The sequence below is a fragment of the Neodiprion lecontei genome, chromosome 5 (genome assembly GCF_021901455.1).
Source record: "Neodiprion lecontei isolate iyNeoLeco1 chromosome 5, iyNeoLeco1.1, whole genome shotgun sequence".
Classification (NCBI taxonomy): domain Eukaryota; kingdom Metazoa; phylum Arthropoda; class Insecta; order Hymenoptera; family Diprionidae; genus Neodiprion; species Neodiprion lecontei.
The window spans coordinates 11087805-11101841 of record NC_060264.1 but is presented as its reverse complement, the minus strand read 5'-3'; the positions used below and the strand labels follow the sequence as shown (position 1 = coordinate 11101841).

At 37.6% G+C, this 14037-nt stretch overlaps 1 protein-coding gene across 4 annotated transcripts in view; it reads right to left on the bottom strand.

Moving 5' to 3' along the window:
* Positions 1-14037, bottom strand: part of LOC107223306 (protein rhomboid) — a 125540-nt gene that overhangs the window by 40922 nt on the left and 70581 nt on the right. The window contains exon 1 of one of the 4 annotated variants that reach the window (XM_046740148.1): positions 2523-2599. The exons of the other annotated variants lie outside the window; for them this stretch is intronic. Within the exon in view, the coding sequence (XP_046596104.1) occupies positions 2523-2580 (58 nt within the window). The 5' untranslated portion in view covers positions 2581-2599. Of the gene's footprint in view, positions 1-2522; positions 2600-14037 lie in introns of those variants that run through there. 4 annotated transcript variants of the gene reach the window in all.

Genomic DNA, 14037 nt, shown 5'->3' with positions numbered 1-14037 from the left:
CATAGAATTATGTCTCGTCAGCAATAGCTAGTAAGAGTAAGCTCTTTATCAAACATGGTGTGGACGAGCTATTCGCAATTCGTAATCTTTCCGATTGCCCATATAATATATCTCATCAGGCCTCTCTAAGAATTGATAAAGACTGAAGCAGTGCCTGAATTAAGTAGCTGAAACGTAACCAAGCCTAAGAAATACTTGAGGTCACGTTTATAATGTGTTACGTGGGCGGCTGTGCGCGTGTAATGATTGAACGATAAAAAGAGAGAGAAAGAGAGAGAGAGAGACGACGATCCGAAAACTGCACCCCTTTAAAATTTTCAAGCCAACACGATTACATGGACACTGCCGAGCATTTGCAAACATGTAAATGGCTCTTGGGGGATGCAATGTTTTTGGAATATATCAATCCACCTTAGCTTCGAGGACGCAGCATTAGTGTCGTTATGTACATAGCATGTACCTACTTACGGGGATTGTTCGGTACCACACGAACACATTTGTAATAACCTGCAACGATATATCGTTATGCTGCCGTGATAACGCTAAAGTGCTATTATAGCCTTATATCAACAGGCTACGGGTGCATAACGCTATATTAGCACTGCTGTTATAGCGTATTATTCACATCGTGGAAGTATAATAATGCCCTGCCTCATTATGAATATATTCCCATACTGGTATTTACTCTGGTATCTACTTCTAATGGGCATATAATGTGTCCAAACAAGCATGTGGCGCATGTTAATGCCGTGACATGAACCCTTTGTTGTATCGGAAGGCACATAACAGACATGAAAATGTATTCGTAGTGGAAGCGTTTTCAATCCATCCAAATACTCAAAAGTGTGTATTGGGCGAGTTAGCTACAAATATGGCAAAGAAAACCTTGACTAAATAATGGTTTCAAAAATTTAACTAAACCTTATTAAGTTGGACATATTTAAGAAATGCTCTGTGATCTACAAAAAAATTTCAAACGCTTAGTTTCAATTGTAAATGCCATGTCAAGATCGACCTACAAAAAGAATGTCTCACGTGATATAACTGTAATCCATCTGCCTACGAGCAGCATGGTTTTTATGTGGTGTAAACGACGAAATCGACAAATAGTTATCAAAGCACACGAAACAAAACATTCAAATACTTAATCAATAATTCAATTTTTTTCATTTGGGATTTGAGATCGTTGAATATTTTTGTTGCGCTGAAGGGATATTGTTCAAATTCAATTAAACTGGCTTTGACTTTAGTTGATGAATCTTAGCTTGGTAATATTTTGATTTCGGTACTTTTTTAAATCGATTCTTTCATTCATTCCTGATGCAAATCGTTCCTATGATTACGGAGATGAACAAAAAGTAGTTTCGCATTTTATTTTAGCGAGGGATCAACCAATATTATGATGTTTTCTGAAGACAAGACACAATCATGTTACATTCTACCGTCAATATTCTGTTATGAAATGCGAACGGGGCGTAGTTTACACCCTGTTGACCTGCTTTTTTTACTCTTCTTGAGTTGACCTGAAACTGACTAATGTCGGTTTCTGAAATAAGCCGTTAAATTATTGGGAATATAAAAAACAACATGAATATCCTAACATGCAGATAAACGACCTCGCAGTCGGGTTGCTCTATCAGCATATGAAAAAATGTACCACCCAAATCCCTGACCGAATATCGAGAAAGTAGTCTTTCTCTTCGAATCGGAAAAAACCAATCTTGAGAGGCGGAGGTGAACGAGCATACATCAAAAAGTTTCGTCGCCTCCACTGGTGCAGTACCTATTCGATTCATCATGCTCTAACTTTTCGCATAACTACATTACGATCAGCTTCAAGTTTTTTACGAAGCTTGGAATAACACGAGTTGGGAAAAATGTACGCAAGGCTGTCTCAAATTGGAACAGTATTCTTTTTTTTTTTTGCTCAAGGTAGATCTAAATATTAGTTGTTGCCGCATGAAAAATCTTTTCGAATCAAAGAATTTTTAAGTCAAGTCAGAAAGGATTCTCAAAGTGATTTTTCTCCGTTGAAATTACATGTGTAAATGAACGTGCTTAAATTAGTTTCGTCGCATAATTTTCCAAAATACTAAAGGGTATTATCATTAAATTATCTTGAAGTACGATAATTTTCATGTTACAGCAATCATGAATTATTTTTTGAGTAAAATCAATATCTTATGCATATTTTTCTCAAAGGCGGGTAGAGAATGACTTCAACGGTCTGCGGAAAAAATGCATTATCATTTGTATCAAAATGAAGTTAGTCCCACTATCAAACTATACTATTTAATTGTTTTCAAAAATTTTGTCAAGAAACCGGGATAAATATGTTTTTTTTTTTTTACACATTATTGAAATGGAAAAACGTCAGATAGAATGAGGTACCTCTCAGACACGAGCTCAATATTCTGTACTTCTGCATGATTTTCAGTTCGATGAAAACTGACGATTTACAACTTGTTTCAGTAAAAGAAAAAAGAACGTTGCCCTGATATGGAATAGTAATGTATACTTACAATGTTCAACTTTGGGATATGAAACTGAAGAATTCTGACACTGTTTCGATTTATACATTGCTCGAGAGCGGACAGCGTGATTTTTATACGTTCACCGGCGCCATGTTTATTTTTTCACTGACATACATAGGTTGGAGTGGCGCTATGATCGTTTTCCCCGGCTACCAACTCTTACAAATCAAATTCACTAGAATCAACGTACAAGGTGAAACGCGTCTAATTGTAAATTCGTTGATGCTTCAAGAATACAAATTCCACTGTTACAGGCGATGTTACAAGCATACCTAAATGAAGCAGTATAGCTTAGGCACATAATACCTACTTCCTACTTCCGGGTGCCGGACGCGCCACAGTTTACGGATCAACAGTTGTGTGCCTAACCTTGCAGACGTTACACGGACCGTCTTGTGTTCAAATAAGATCACGTTCAGCCCATACCTGTGGCCGTATATAAGATCCATTAATACCGGATTGAGCGTATGCTCACCAAAAATGGATTTCAACATGCATACAGAGATGCAAAAAACCTCTGAACGGCGCATTGCTCGCCTTCTATCTCCAATCGACGAGACGTCAAATGGAACCCACTAATGGAAAAGGTCTTCATTCCGAATAGATCCAATTTGGTCAACAGACGAAAGAAGAAAAGAGAAACCGTTCGAGCGAAAAAAAGCTCATCATGCCATGTGTATGAAAGTGTTCCGTGTTGTCCCGCATGTACTGATGGACTCCTTCAAGCAATCTTGCAGCGTCACATGACTTGACATCTACGCAATGAATTATACGGAATAATTACAGTTGCGTTAAAATGATGTTTATGCAACAAATATTCTGGGGAATTTTGTGGAATCAGCTTCTAAACCAAATCTGATTTTCTTATCACTGTAGGGTACTTAAAGAATGATTTTTCTGTATAAGAACAGAGACTGTGACCTTTCGGAATTGGGATGTGTCGTACTACCCCAAAATACTGTATTTCCTTCTGCACTTGCCTGCAGTATAACATGAAGAATAATAAGTTGACAGAACATATTCTGTAAAAACGCTATTCCCAAACGGCTTATTATTAGAACTGATCTTCTTGCAGCACGCAGAAGATCTGAGTGTGATTCCACACTCTCAGAAAAGAATATAGTATATGGTTTATTCCTGCATCGTTGAAAACTTACATTTCAAACTCTTATCTCAATTATTCTTATTTATAGTTGTTTGAATCACCATATTGTTAACGCAACGATATTTTACAATTATCTTGGCTGAAAAAAAATCAATATTACCATTAATATTGTTCGACACGAAACTATCTTTACATAGCAAGACGAACTATTCTCCTCGAATTCACTGTATCATCATCATGGTATGTGAAACTATACTATATGTAATTCCACTAACCAGATTTTTACGTTTGAATAAATTTTCTTGACAGTTGTGAACAATTATGAAAGAGTGAAAAATTTTAGGTCTGTCGGTCATCTGTTAAAATAAATTTACACATTTATTAAGACGTTTCGGTCGGGCACGGCCATCCACCCTCAGTTCTGTAAAATGATAAAATTACAGAATTAAACCTATGTTAAGCATGGCAATTAATACATACGAATAACGAAATTGCACATTTCTAAGATGGGCATTTACCACGCGGTTTTCAGAGTATCTACCGCTTTGGAGGTTCAGACCCTCTTTAACAATTTAAACTTAATATGTGATGCAAATAGACTAAATTGAGCTAAAAACATGTTGTATGGGCACAAAAACATTGTAGGGAAGAGCGAACTACGTATAAATATATGTATACTAGACATTGAAACTTGCAAATTTTTACTCCTATTAGGGTATCCACCTGACGAAAGCGGAGAAGTGATCGAGCGGCATCGTTAATAATTCAGTCAATAAGGATTAAAAAAAGGCCTGAGCCCTACAAAAGATGGGGTAGTAATGATTTTGATACGTGTTATTTAGTTCCGAGCCCTAATGAAAAATCGAATGTTTTCAGCTTAATTTAGCCTATTTGTATCAGATATTAAGTTTTAATTGTAAAAGAGGTTCCTAACCTCGAAAGCGGTAGATACTCTGCAAATCGCGTGGTAAATGTCCACCTTAGAGGTGTGCAATTTCGTTATTCGTATGTATTGATTATCATGCTTAACATAGGTTTAATTATGTAATTGTATTATTTCACAGAACTGGGCATGGCCGGCCACGCCCGGCTGAAACCTCTTAATAAACATATAAATTTATTTTGACAAATGACCGACAGACCCAAGATTTTTCACTCGTTCATATTTATCACTTTAAATTCATTGCTAGTACTCACAATTATTCCTTTGTAATTTCGTCTATAAATAGCCCATTAAAATTAAACGTCACACTCCACTAATTTGAAATAATAGCAAGGTCACTGACATGATGAAAAGGCTTTGTATGAGTGGGGGAAAATTAGTATATTTTCAAAGAGTTGGGCTGAACTAGTGTTTAAAGCGTATCTCCGGCTAGTACTGTGAGTGACCTCGGTGCAAGTCCCTTCGAATGCAATGATTTTCATATAATTGATAAATGCGTTTTCCATCGATTGGTTGTTGAGAATAAGTCATCGTTAACTCAAGTGTATGTGCGGTATATCGCTTATGACGTACAACTACATGTCATAATTGAATACAGAACTATTTTTTATTCTGGTCACATTAACACAATTACATGTGTATCAATCAACAAATTTTTGTTTGCTCCAAATACGGGTGGCCTTAAATCGGGCAGAATCCACCTCGGTTTGTGTACATAGTTACTTCTACTATACGCATATAGTAGATTTCAACAATAATATTATGGTAATCCGTACCATAATACCACAGTTATTTTAAACAACATAATATGGTAGTCACCTCTAGTCACTCTATTATATTATTAAAATATGGTAAACTAGCTTTCACCCGCGGCTTCGCTACCGTGGTTCTAATATAAGGAAAAATAACGGAGTTTTTGTCAGTAGAAATTGAGGCACCATACAAAGCATTATATTAGGAAGCTACTATATACGATAGGGGCACCGTGCCTCACTATGCGAGATACGAAGAAGAAACATATATATATATAAGAAGTTTATTCCGAAAAGCATGGTGGATGAAATTTTGGCACTGCTTCGCTGACAAAGCTATATGGCTGACTTAGGCTTAGACGGATGAGATGGTAAAGTAGGCGAGGCGGCAGCACGTGTTTGTTTTGCTAGGATGGTAATGTAGGCGAGGCTACACCCGCCATCTCGCGGTGACGGTCAGAATTTCCAAACGCATAGTGTACATTCCATGTCGTAAGGCGACATATTTATCATATTTTTATAACTTTTTCAACTAATATAACCCATTTTGCGTAACTTATATAGCCTATGTCACTCTCTGGCGCATAAACTCTATCTACACAAAAGGACACGTCGATCCGTTGCTTCGTTGCTGTATGAAAGAAGGATAAACCAACAAATACATTTTCACATTTACAGTATTGGTAGGTATTCAACTATATTTTTCTAAGACTGCAAATCTCGAAAATCAGCGTGAGATTAAAACCTCACCCACAAGGAGAACATAAAACCTCTGGGATATGGATTCTGTTTAAAATTTCTGCAGTTATTTCCTTGGCATAAAGTATATAGAGTCCGATTTGTGGACCTGATACTTTCCTTGACAGTGCATCTTGATTTAAGAGCATCGGTTGTTCAAGTTAGGGGATCTAGGTAACTACCTATAGAGTGATGTGGCTCCTTGCAAATAAGACGATGCCTGCACGATCGCTATGAAAAACCCATTCGCTTCTTTGCAAGCATTACATATTTACAGCATTATGGAAACGGACGGTTAATATTTAAGCCGATTGTCAGAGTCGAGCTTTGATGCAGCAACTTTGCCTGTGGGCGCAGCACGTTTCCGGGGAATACTAAAAAAACGGTAATCTCGGTCGAGCTGTGCATAACGTTTCATGTTTGCATAAGAGCTTATACACTGCTCGAGTACAGCCAGCCAGATTTTGCCATGCATACCTTTCTAGCACGAGCATTGACCTGCAGTGTGAGCACCTGGCTTTTCAACGCAGTTTTGCACCGATGCCGAGATGCGCCGAAAGTTGAGCTAGCCGACTGCGGCTTCGTTGAACGTTCCGTTGAACTGGCAAAGCCATAGAACATCTTCTTATGCCCGAGCAGTCCCTGGTACCCCGATGAATGGAAACTTTGTAAGTCGACGAGGTGTGGCGGCAAGAGTCAGAGGCGAGGTGAGCGGTGCGGGTAACACGTCAATGGAAAAGGCAACGCGGAATATTATATGGATGTAGGTGTACTGGATGGCGGAGACTGAAGGCTAAATATAAAGGTCCGCACACTCTTGAAAAGTGAATAACGCGTTTTTCCTGGCAGCGTTAATGACTGACGGAGATGTTCTTTCCAATTGCACGTGATTTAATGAGGTGTAGTTGAGCTCGCGTTTCTTGTCAACTCCAGCTACTGGCACGCCTGTCTTTATAACATGCTGCGACTCGAGAATGTCTGTGTGGAAAGTCATTTCTTTACTCTCGTATTTTGAAAGGATATCTTGTCAGTACTTTGCGGCGTGCAGATTATCGTGCTATCCAATGAATACTATCCGTACGTCAAAACTCAAGCGCATGCTAGATGTACGGAAATATGGGGATATGAAAACGGGAATAATATTTTGGTAAGTGTAATGAATCGAAAAAAGTGCGAAATAATCTAACAACAAGTTAGAGAAACAAGGCGCCACCGAATCATTAGTCCCTTACTTTCCTATACTGTGAGGTTTATGAATCTGGGAATTATTATACGGCTGCATATTTCGCTATTTGTATTGTTCTTCACATGGCGAATTTCATGGTATCACACATTGCTTTCATTTTGTGAATATTTGGTTGCCTGAATGTACTCGCAATTCGAGATACATCTTTTTCCATTTCAAACGTATGTGGAAGTCATTGTTTACTTTTCTTGAAAAATACGGCTATACCGTCAAATATTTCTTCAATTTATTTCTAATTATTTTAATTTTTAAAATTTTCAAATTCAGTCTGTACATTAAAGAGTGGTATATTATTATACGTTGACGATATTAAATTTTACCAGACTTTTTCCAATACTGACAATAGCAATTGATTCTGTGAAGTAAATGTGACGATATTGAATAATTTATGAACGTCAGAAAATCTTCGATAGCCCATTAAAATAAGGTTTGAAATTTACTGAAACCTCCTAGGTTTAAATATAAATTAAAGGTCACACATATTAATCAACTGTAATAGGATTTGAGCAATGTTACATCACACCGAATATTCATCAGCTTCTGGATTGAAGATCTCGATCTGCGTAAGTGTATGTGACAACGTTACCGCGAGATCCGAAATGGAGTCAGCATATACGGCTCGGAACGATCGTTCTCTCTCAATAAAAAACGAGACGGCATTCGCTTTTTCCGCCAACGCCAGTATAGTCGAGAGGAACTCGGTCGAGACTTTATTGTTATTGAATAATCAGCATAAAAAAAGGAGGTGCGGTGCTACGCCTCGCCTCGCAGATCAATTCCAGCTCGCATATAGAGCATAAAAGGGTTTCCGCGCTACGAACCAGGTACGTAAGTGGTCATGCCGAGCTGTCTGTTAGGCGAATACCTGCGCAGACACACGTGGAGGCAATTGCGTATAGAGAAACGTAAAAGGGCGCAGGCATCAAACGCGAATGGAAATATCGTGCCCGCACACTTTTGCGATTGTAACGGCGCTTCCACCCAACGAGGATAAACGCTTGCCGTTACCACTGCAGGAATGATTTATCTACAAATTTGAATAACATGAGGGTTATATCTTTGGGCAACGGTTCATATTGTATCTTCCTTCTTTATATACTGTTTCAAGACGCCTGGGTGTTTTCGGGGTAGGGGGCAGGACCGCCTGATCTTGGAGGACACAATGGAGAATTTTTCCTTTCTTGTTATTTCCGTTGTTATTTGGGGGTGACTGGGGGTTGGGAAAAAGACAATGTCCGGGAAGGAGAACGGAAAGACCGCAAAGTGGAAACAAAGGAAACACTCGTCTACGTTACGGATTTGTCATCTACGATTCGGTTTTTCTTTTTCTGTATATCAGACTCGGCATGCAGCGACTGATCGTTTCCTGAGACGAGTAAACAGTGTTTAGAACTGTTGTTAATGTACGCTGTTATGGGACAAAAATAGACTATGGCAGTCTTAGAAAACTGAAAACATCCGGGTCTGCGAAATCACTGTATGGCGTATATGCATTTGAATGTTAAAATTCTTGAGCTTCACGGTGTAAGTAATTTAGTACTTTGTTCTGCGTTTGGAAAAATCGTGGTAAAATTTCTGGCAATAAAATGGAGGATGAAATTAAGACTGATCTTGATTTGATACCTTAAGCAGAGCTTACTATAGCATCTGATTTTGTCTATCGTTGGAGTGAAAGGAGCTCGGCGATATCGTAGAACCAACTGATAAAAGTAGTGTAGCATTCTTTAATCTCCAAAATTGAAACCGTATCTAATGTTTGCAGTTGCGTGTAAAAGTAACTAATTGTAAAATTCTAGATAAATGAAGTACAGGATACAAAGTTTAATATCTTTTTAAGAATAAGTTCGTTTCGACAGACGAATCCAACATTATAAGGTAGATGAATTATTTCAAAACTGCGCATACGGGACATAGCGGATAACTGTATACCTGTCTTTGGTCCAATTAAACTTTTCGCTTGATCGACGTTCCACTCTTATCTTATTCTCTCTAAAAATCTACTCTCCACGGACAATCGAGGGTTCGATGAAAGAAGCGGGAAGAAACAGTCACCCCTCAACCGTACTTGCGATTTCAATCTGTAGTAGTACCTTTGCCTTTGTTCACTGTACTGATACGAGTATTTTTTTATACTTTTTTTGCTAGTAATCGATATCAGGTTGTATGAAACAATACAGCGGTTCGCGTACTGTTAAGCTTTGAGTAGCACGATCTGTGCCGTTGACATCTCAGTACAGAGAGTTTGCATGCGTACAAAGTAATTCGTCGCAATCGCGTGTACGAAAGTACCCGCATTTACACATGAGGGGAGGTTGATTCTGCCACTTGGTAATTTGGTTTGCTGTACGTTTGGGCGGTGAATGCGAAGCTGTCACACAAATACTGGACTTCCCTTTCCCGTTCTGCTCTCACTATATGGACGGAAGAAGCACACGCAGACACGCATACACGCGTGCTTTTAACGACGTCAAGTGAGCATTTTGGATATGCACGGCTTACTTGAATTCTATACACGCAGAGCAACGTGAGATCACGAATCGTATAAAATGTGTATTGTTGAATGTTGGGTAAGGTCAGTTGGAGTCATGTGATATCATGCCAAGTTACTGAAAGTCATGTAAGGTCCGATGAAACAACCCAGTCAAACTCATTTAGTGATGTGAAAACGTGCAGAACCAGTTAAAACCACGAGAAACAACGTTCATTTCTAACACATAGTTTTAAGATGGAGATCTGCAGTAAAACTCAGGTTAATTCACGTTAGTATCTTCATTAGACGGTATTCAAAGTGTTACGAAGCCAATGGTAAGACAATAAGGCAATTGATTGAAATCTACTGAAATTGTGTAAACTGTAATATCGAGCCTTTACTCTTTGTCAAAAAGGTTTCAAGGCGTAAATTAAAACGCGTGGTGATGTCGCTAATTACATTTTGAGTGGAACCAAGTGACCCGAAGCTATCGGATAGAAATTATCGAAAGTTTATCTGAAGCAAACAGAAATCGCTCGAACTTCCGTGCAATATTCCAACGAAGTGTTTAGAATTTACGAAGTTATTGTATAAAGTTACGAAGTCACAGAGTAAGCTGTTCGGGGTTGACGATCGGTGCAGAGTGAATAACCTGCCTTGTTCGCCGATTATATCTGCTTTTATGTTACAATGGAAGCCTCGGTCAATGGTTGCAGGACATTTTCACAGAAAGTTGCCTCGTCAGCGTGCCCCTCAAATTTACCTCGAGGGTCTTAACCGAGTCTTTCATGTTGCCAATTTATTTTTCAGGTTACAGTCTGTGTGATCACCACCATCCATGAACTCCGAACCTATAAATGACCCCCGTATTTTTTCCTTGTATCGTCCTACCTGTTTCTTCACCTGCGGGCTTTATCTGCACGGCTGTCACGATATCAAATTACTTCAACCAAAATCATACGACCAAATTATTTCACGTTTATTACACAGGTTTGCCCAGCGGCATGCGATGTTCATGTCGTTGACAGGTGGGGCCTAAACTATAACCGCGATTATGTGAGTAAAGAAAAATATTATCATCAGTTTGAATCATTGCTCGGTGTTCGTTGACTAAGCGTTTATGCTGTATTATATGGATTTTTCATGCCTTGCGGACGAAATATTTTACTGTGGTTAGTTGTTTTGCTTTCATTTAGCACGTAAACATATTTTGACACCGGCCTTTCCATTCTGCTCTCTTCGCTTTTCAAACACGCTAGTGTTCCTGGATTCTAATAAAATCTGTTTTTGCTTCCATGCCCCGAAGACATTTAATAATTGTATCGTTATGCAGCACGGTGTGTCTATAATATAATATTATATAATGGTACGACGCAAGGTGGAAACAATGGGCAGCTATGCAAACATATCTGTTTCCTCCAGATTGTTATGCACAAACTTGTTGGGAAAAATAATCCGAACTATCCCAATTATTATTAGATACATTGCATGCACACATTAGTATACATACACATGCACGAAAGTTTATTCAAAGATATTTATTTATATTAACACACAGCATAGCTTCCTGAACTCTCTCGCTGTCTGTTTAAATTAATTAATTAGCTAATTGAAATAGTTGGATATATTCCACTTAACTGCGTACTAACATTTATTCCCAACCAATCTTTTTCTATTCTACTTTGAACTGACGGGATTTTTTTTCTTATTTTAAATGTACACTGAATACAATGCTGTTGTGCATCAGCACACAATTAAGATGCCAACATGCATTCAAATTCTATAATCCGATAATTCAGTTATTTTCTAGAATTAATTTTTGATAAAATTCTCAATACGGACACGCCGAATCCGGTATATGACCCTAGCAGGTCAGTCCATATGGCGCTATCCGACAGTTGCAACCAGCACACACCTGATAAGACTACATGTTCATTCGAGATTTGCCAATCAAACAATAAATACCTTTTTTCAAGAGTAAATCAAGGGACAAAATGTCCCCAACGCAGGTTTTTCCCGTTTTACAACATTCGGTTGTTTAACAGATATGGGCGGTAACCAGCGTAGAAAGCGTGACCACGAAGGGTCGCCTATTGTTTAAGTTTCAAAAATTTATCTCATTTTTTCCTACCCTCTGACATATCTCTTCACTTTTACACGAATCCTAAAATTCGTAATATTTCCACCAATGAGAAATCCCAAAAGCATGCATTTTATCCACTTCCGTCTATTACTCTTAAGCCAAATTCGCTCCCACTCCTACTATCACACACAACTGAAACATTCGGCAAATCTAGCGTTAGTTAGTCGTCTCTATAAGGATCTAAGACTCCTGGAGTTGATTTGCCAGAAACTTGGACTCTCGTTAAATTTCTTGTATTTCTTTACTCGAACTATTGTTTCTTAATCATTTCAACTCACCATCAATTCACAAGTTTAACCCCTGAACACCGTATTAAAATTCTAATATATTGTGTGACTAGTACTTGTATGACTGAATCGAATTCTTTTCAAAATACCTACCATCCTTTAGTTAGAATTGTAGGAATTCATCGCCGTCTAACACCTAACTCCAATAGTTATTCCGCGACCGCGCGAATAAATGTCATGATTAATTTCTTTCTCAATCCACCGCCGTGTCTGTTAATTCGGCATCATCTCGCAACTCTTTTTCTATAGATATCGATTTCACACGTGTAAATTATGAATATTGAAAAGCTTTCTCGGTTATACGTATTAGACAAACGGAAAGTACCCAATAAACACCGAATGGTGAATATACGTCGAAATCTTACGGAATACGTATAATGATTAGTCGAATGTCCGCCACTTATACGTATTTTTATACGAAATACGTAAATTTGTTAATAGTAACTCAACATTCTGACCTGTTAATAAACGTATTACTTATGTTTTTAGGGTATCAATTGTATATTAAACGTATTAATTATTCATCTATTTAACGAATCTAACGTTTATTATTTCTACCCATACCAATTTTACACCGAGTTTTCGTATAAAATTCCTAATTTATACCATTCGGTGTTTATTGGGTAATGATCAATTTTTTTGTATACCGAGCGTGTATTCACAGGAGTCTTCAACGCAAACAAAATAGATTCATGGTACATTTGAAATAACGATTTCTGGAGTACAGTAAAGTTGATTTAATACCACCATCAAGACCTCTGTATTATAAATGCCAAATACTCCTATTCACTTTGCATTTTATGATCGCAGCGTATCATTTAAAAATAGATTAATAGTTGGGTGGGCTCCAAAATTACAGTTTTTAAAAACCAACACGTCATTGGTTTCAATTTGAAAATCTGATAAAATTCTTAAAAATTTTGTGGCAGAAATAAAAATTTTTACCTCTAGTCAGAATGGTCCAGCTTTCCATTATTATTTTTTTAAGATTCTTTTTCGGAGGAAAAATTCGGAGACAGTCTACTACGAGTGGTTGCTCAAATATTTTTAAATGTAACACCGGATATTTGAGATTTTTCAGAATTTTCCAAGCTAATCTATGTTTTGCATTTTTTACTTTTTAAAAACAAAAAATCTTTTTTGAAAAGTCTGAATTTTTTTTTTTCAATCCTGGGTTGTGTATAAAAATCTTTAGGCAACAGCCCACAAAGGACTGACAATTGCTTTTATTTTTATGCAATTTTTTTCGGCAAAAAAATACTGCAAATTTCAATCATTTAAAATAATGTGAAACATTTCGTTTGAAGGCTGTGACCAATCAGCATTTCTAGAACTGGGTTTTCAACAAAAAGTATGAATAGGGTACAATCTCGGTATCTGGCTACGTTGAAGAGTAGCACAGAGCTATTACCAAGTATTTCATAATATTCCCAGGAATGCAATTTTAATTAATTACACAGGAACAGTGAAGGTCCTTTCTGCACAAAAACTAAAAAATCTAAAAATCCCCTCGACGGATTTCTTTTAGAATTCTCAACTGTGTCAGCGAAATGAAAATTTTACCGAAAATGTTGTATATCTTAATAATTTTGATAAGCTTCGTAATTATCGTTCAAATTACATGACGAAAAAATCTTATTTACAAGAAAGATAAGGAACCACAACTCAAACAAATATTGTCGGTATCATGACATAACTGATACGACGCAGACATTGCCTCTTTTCTGACTTACCTAACCCGATGCGCTCGAGTTGAAAACTTAAAGCTTTACATTGCTCATATTTTGACTGTCAGTATACAAACACCCGTCTAACGACG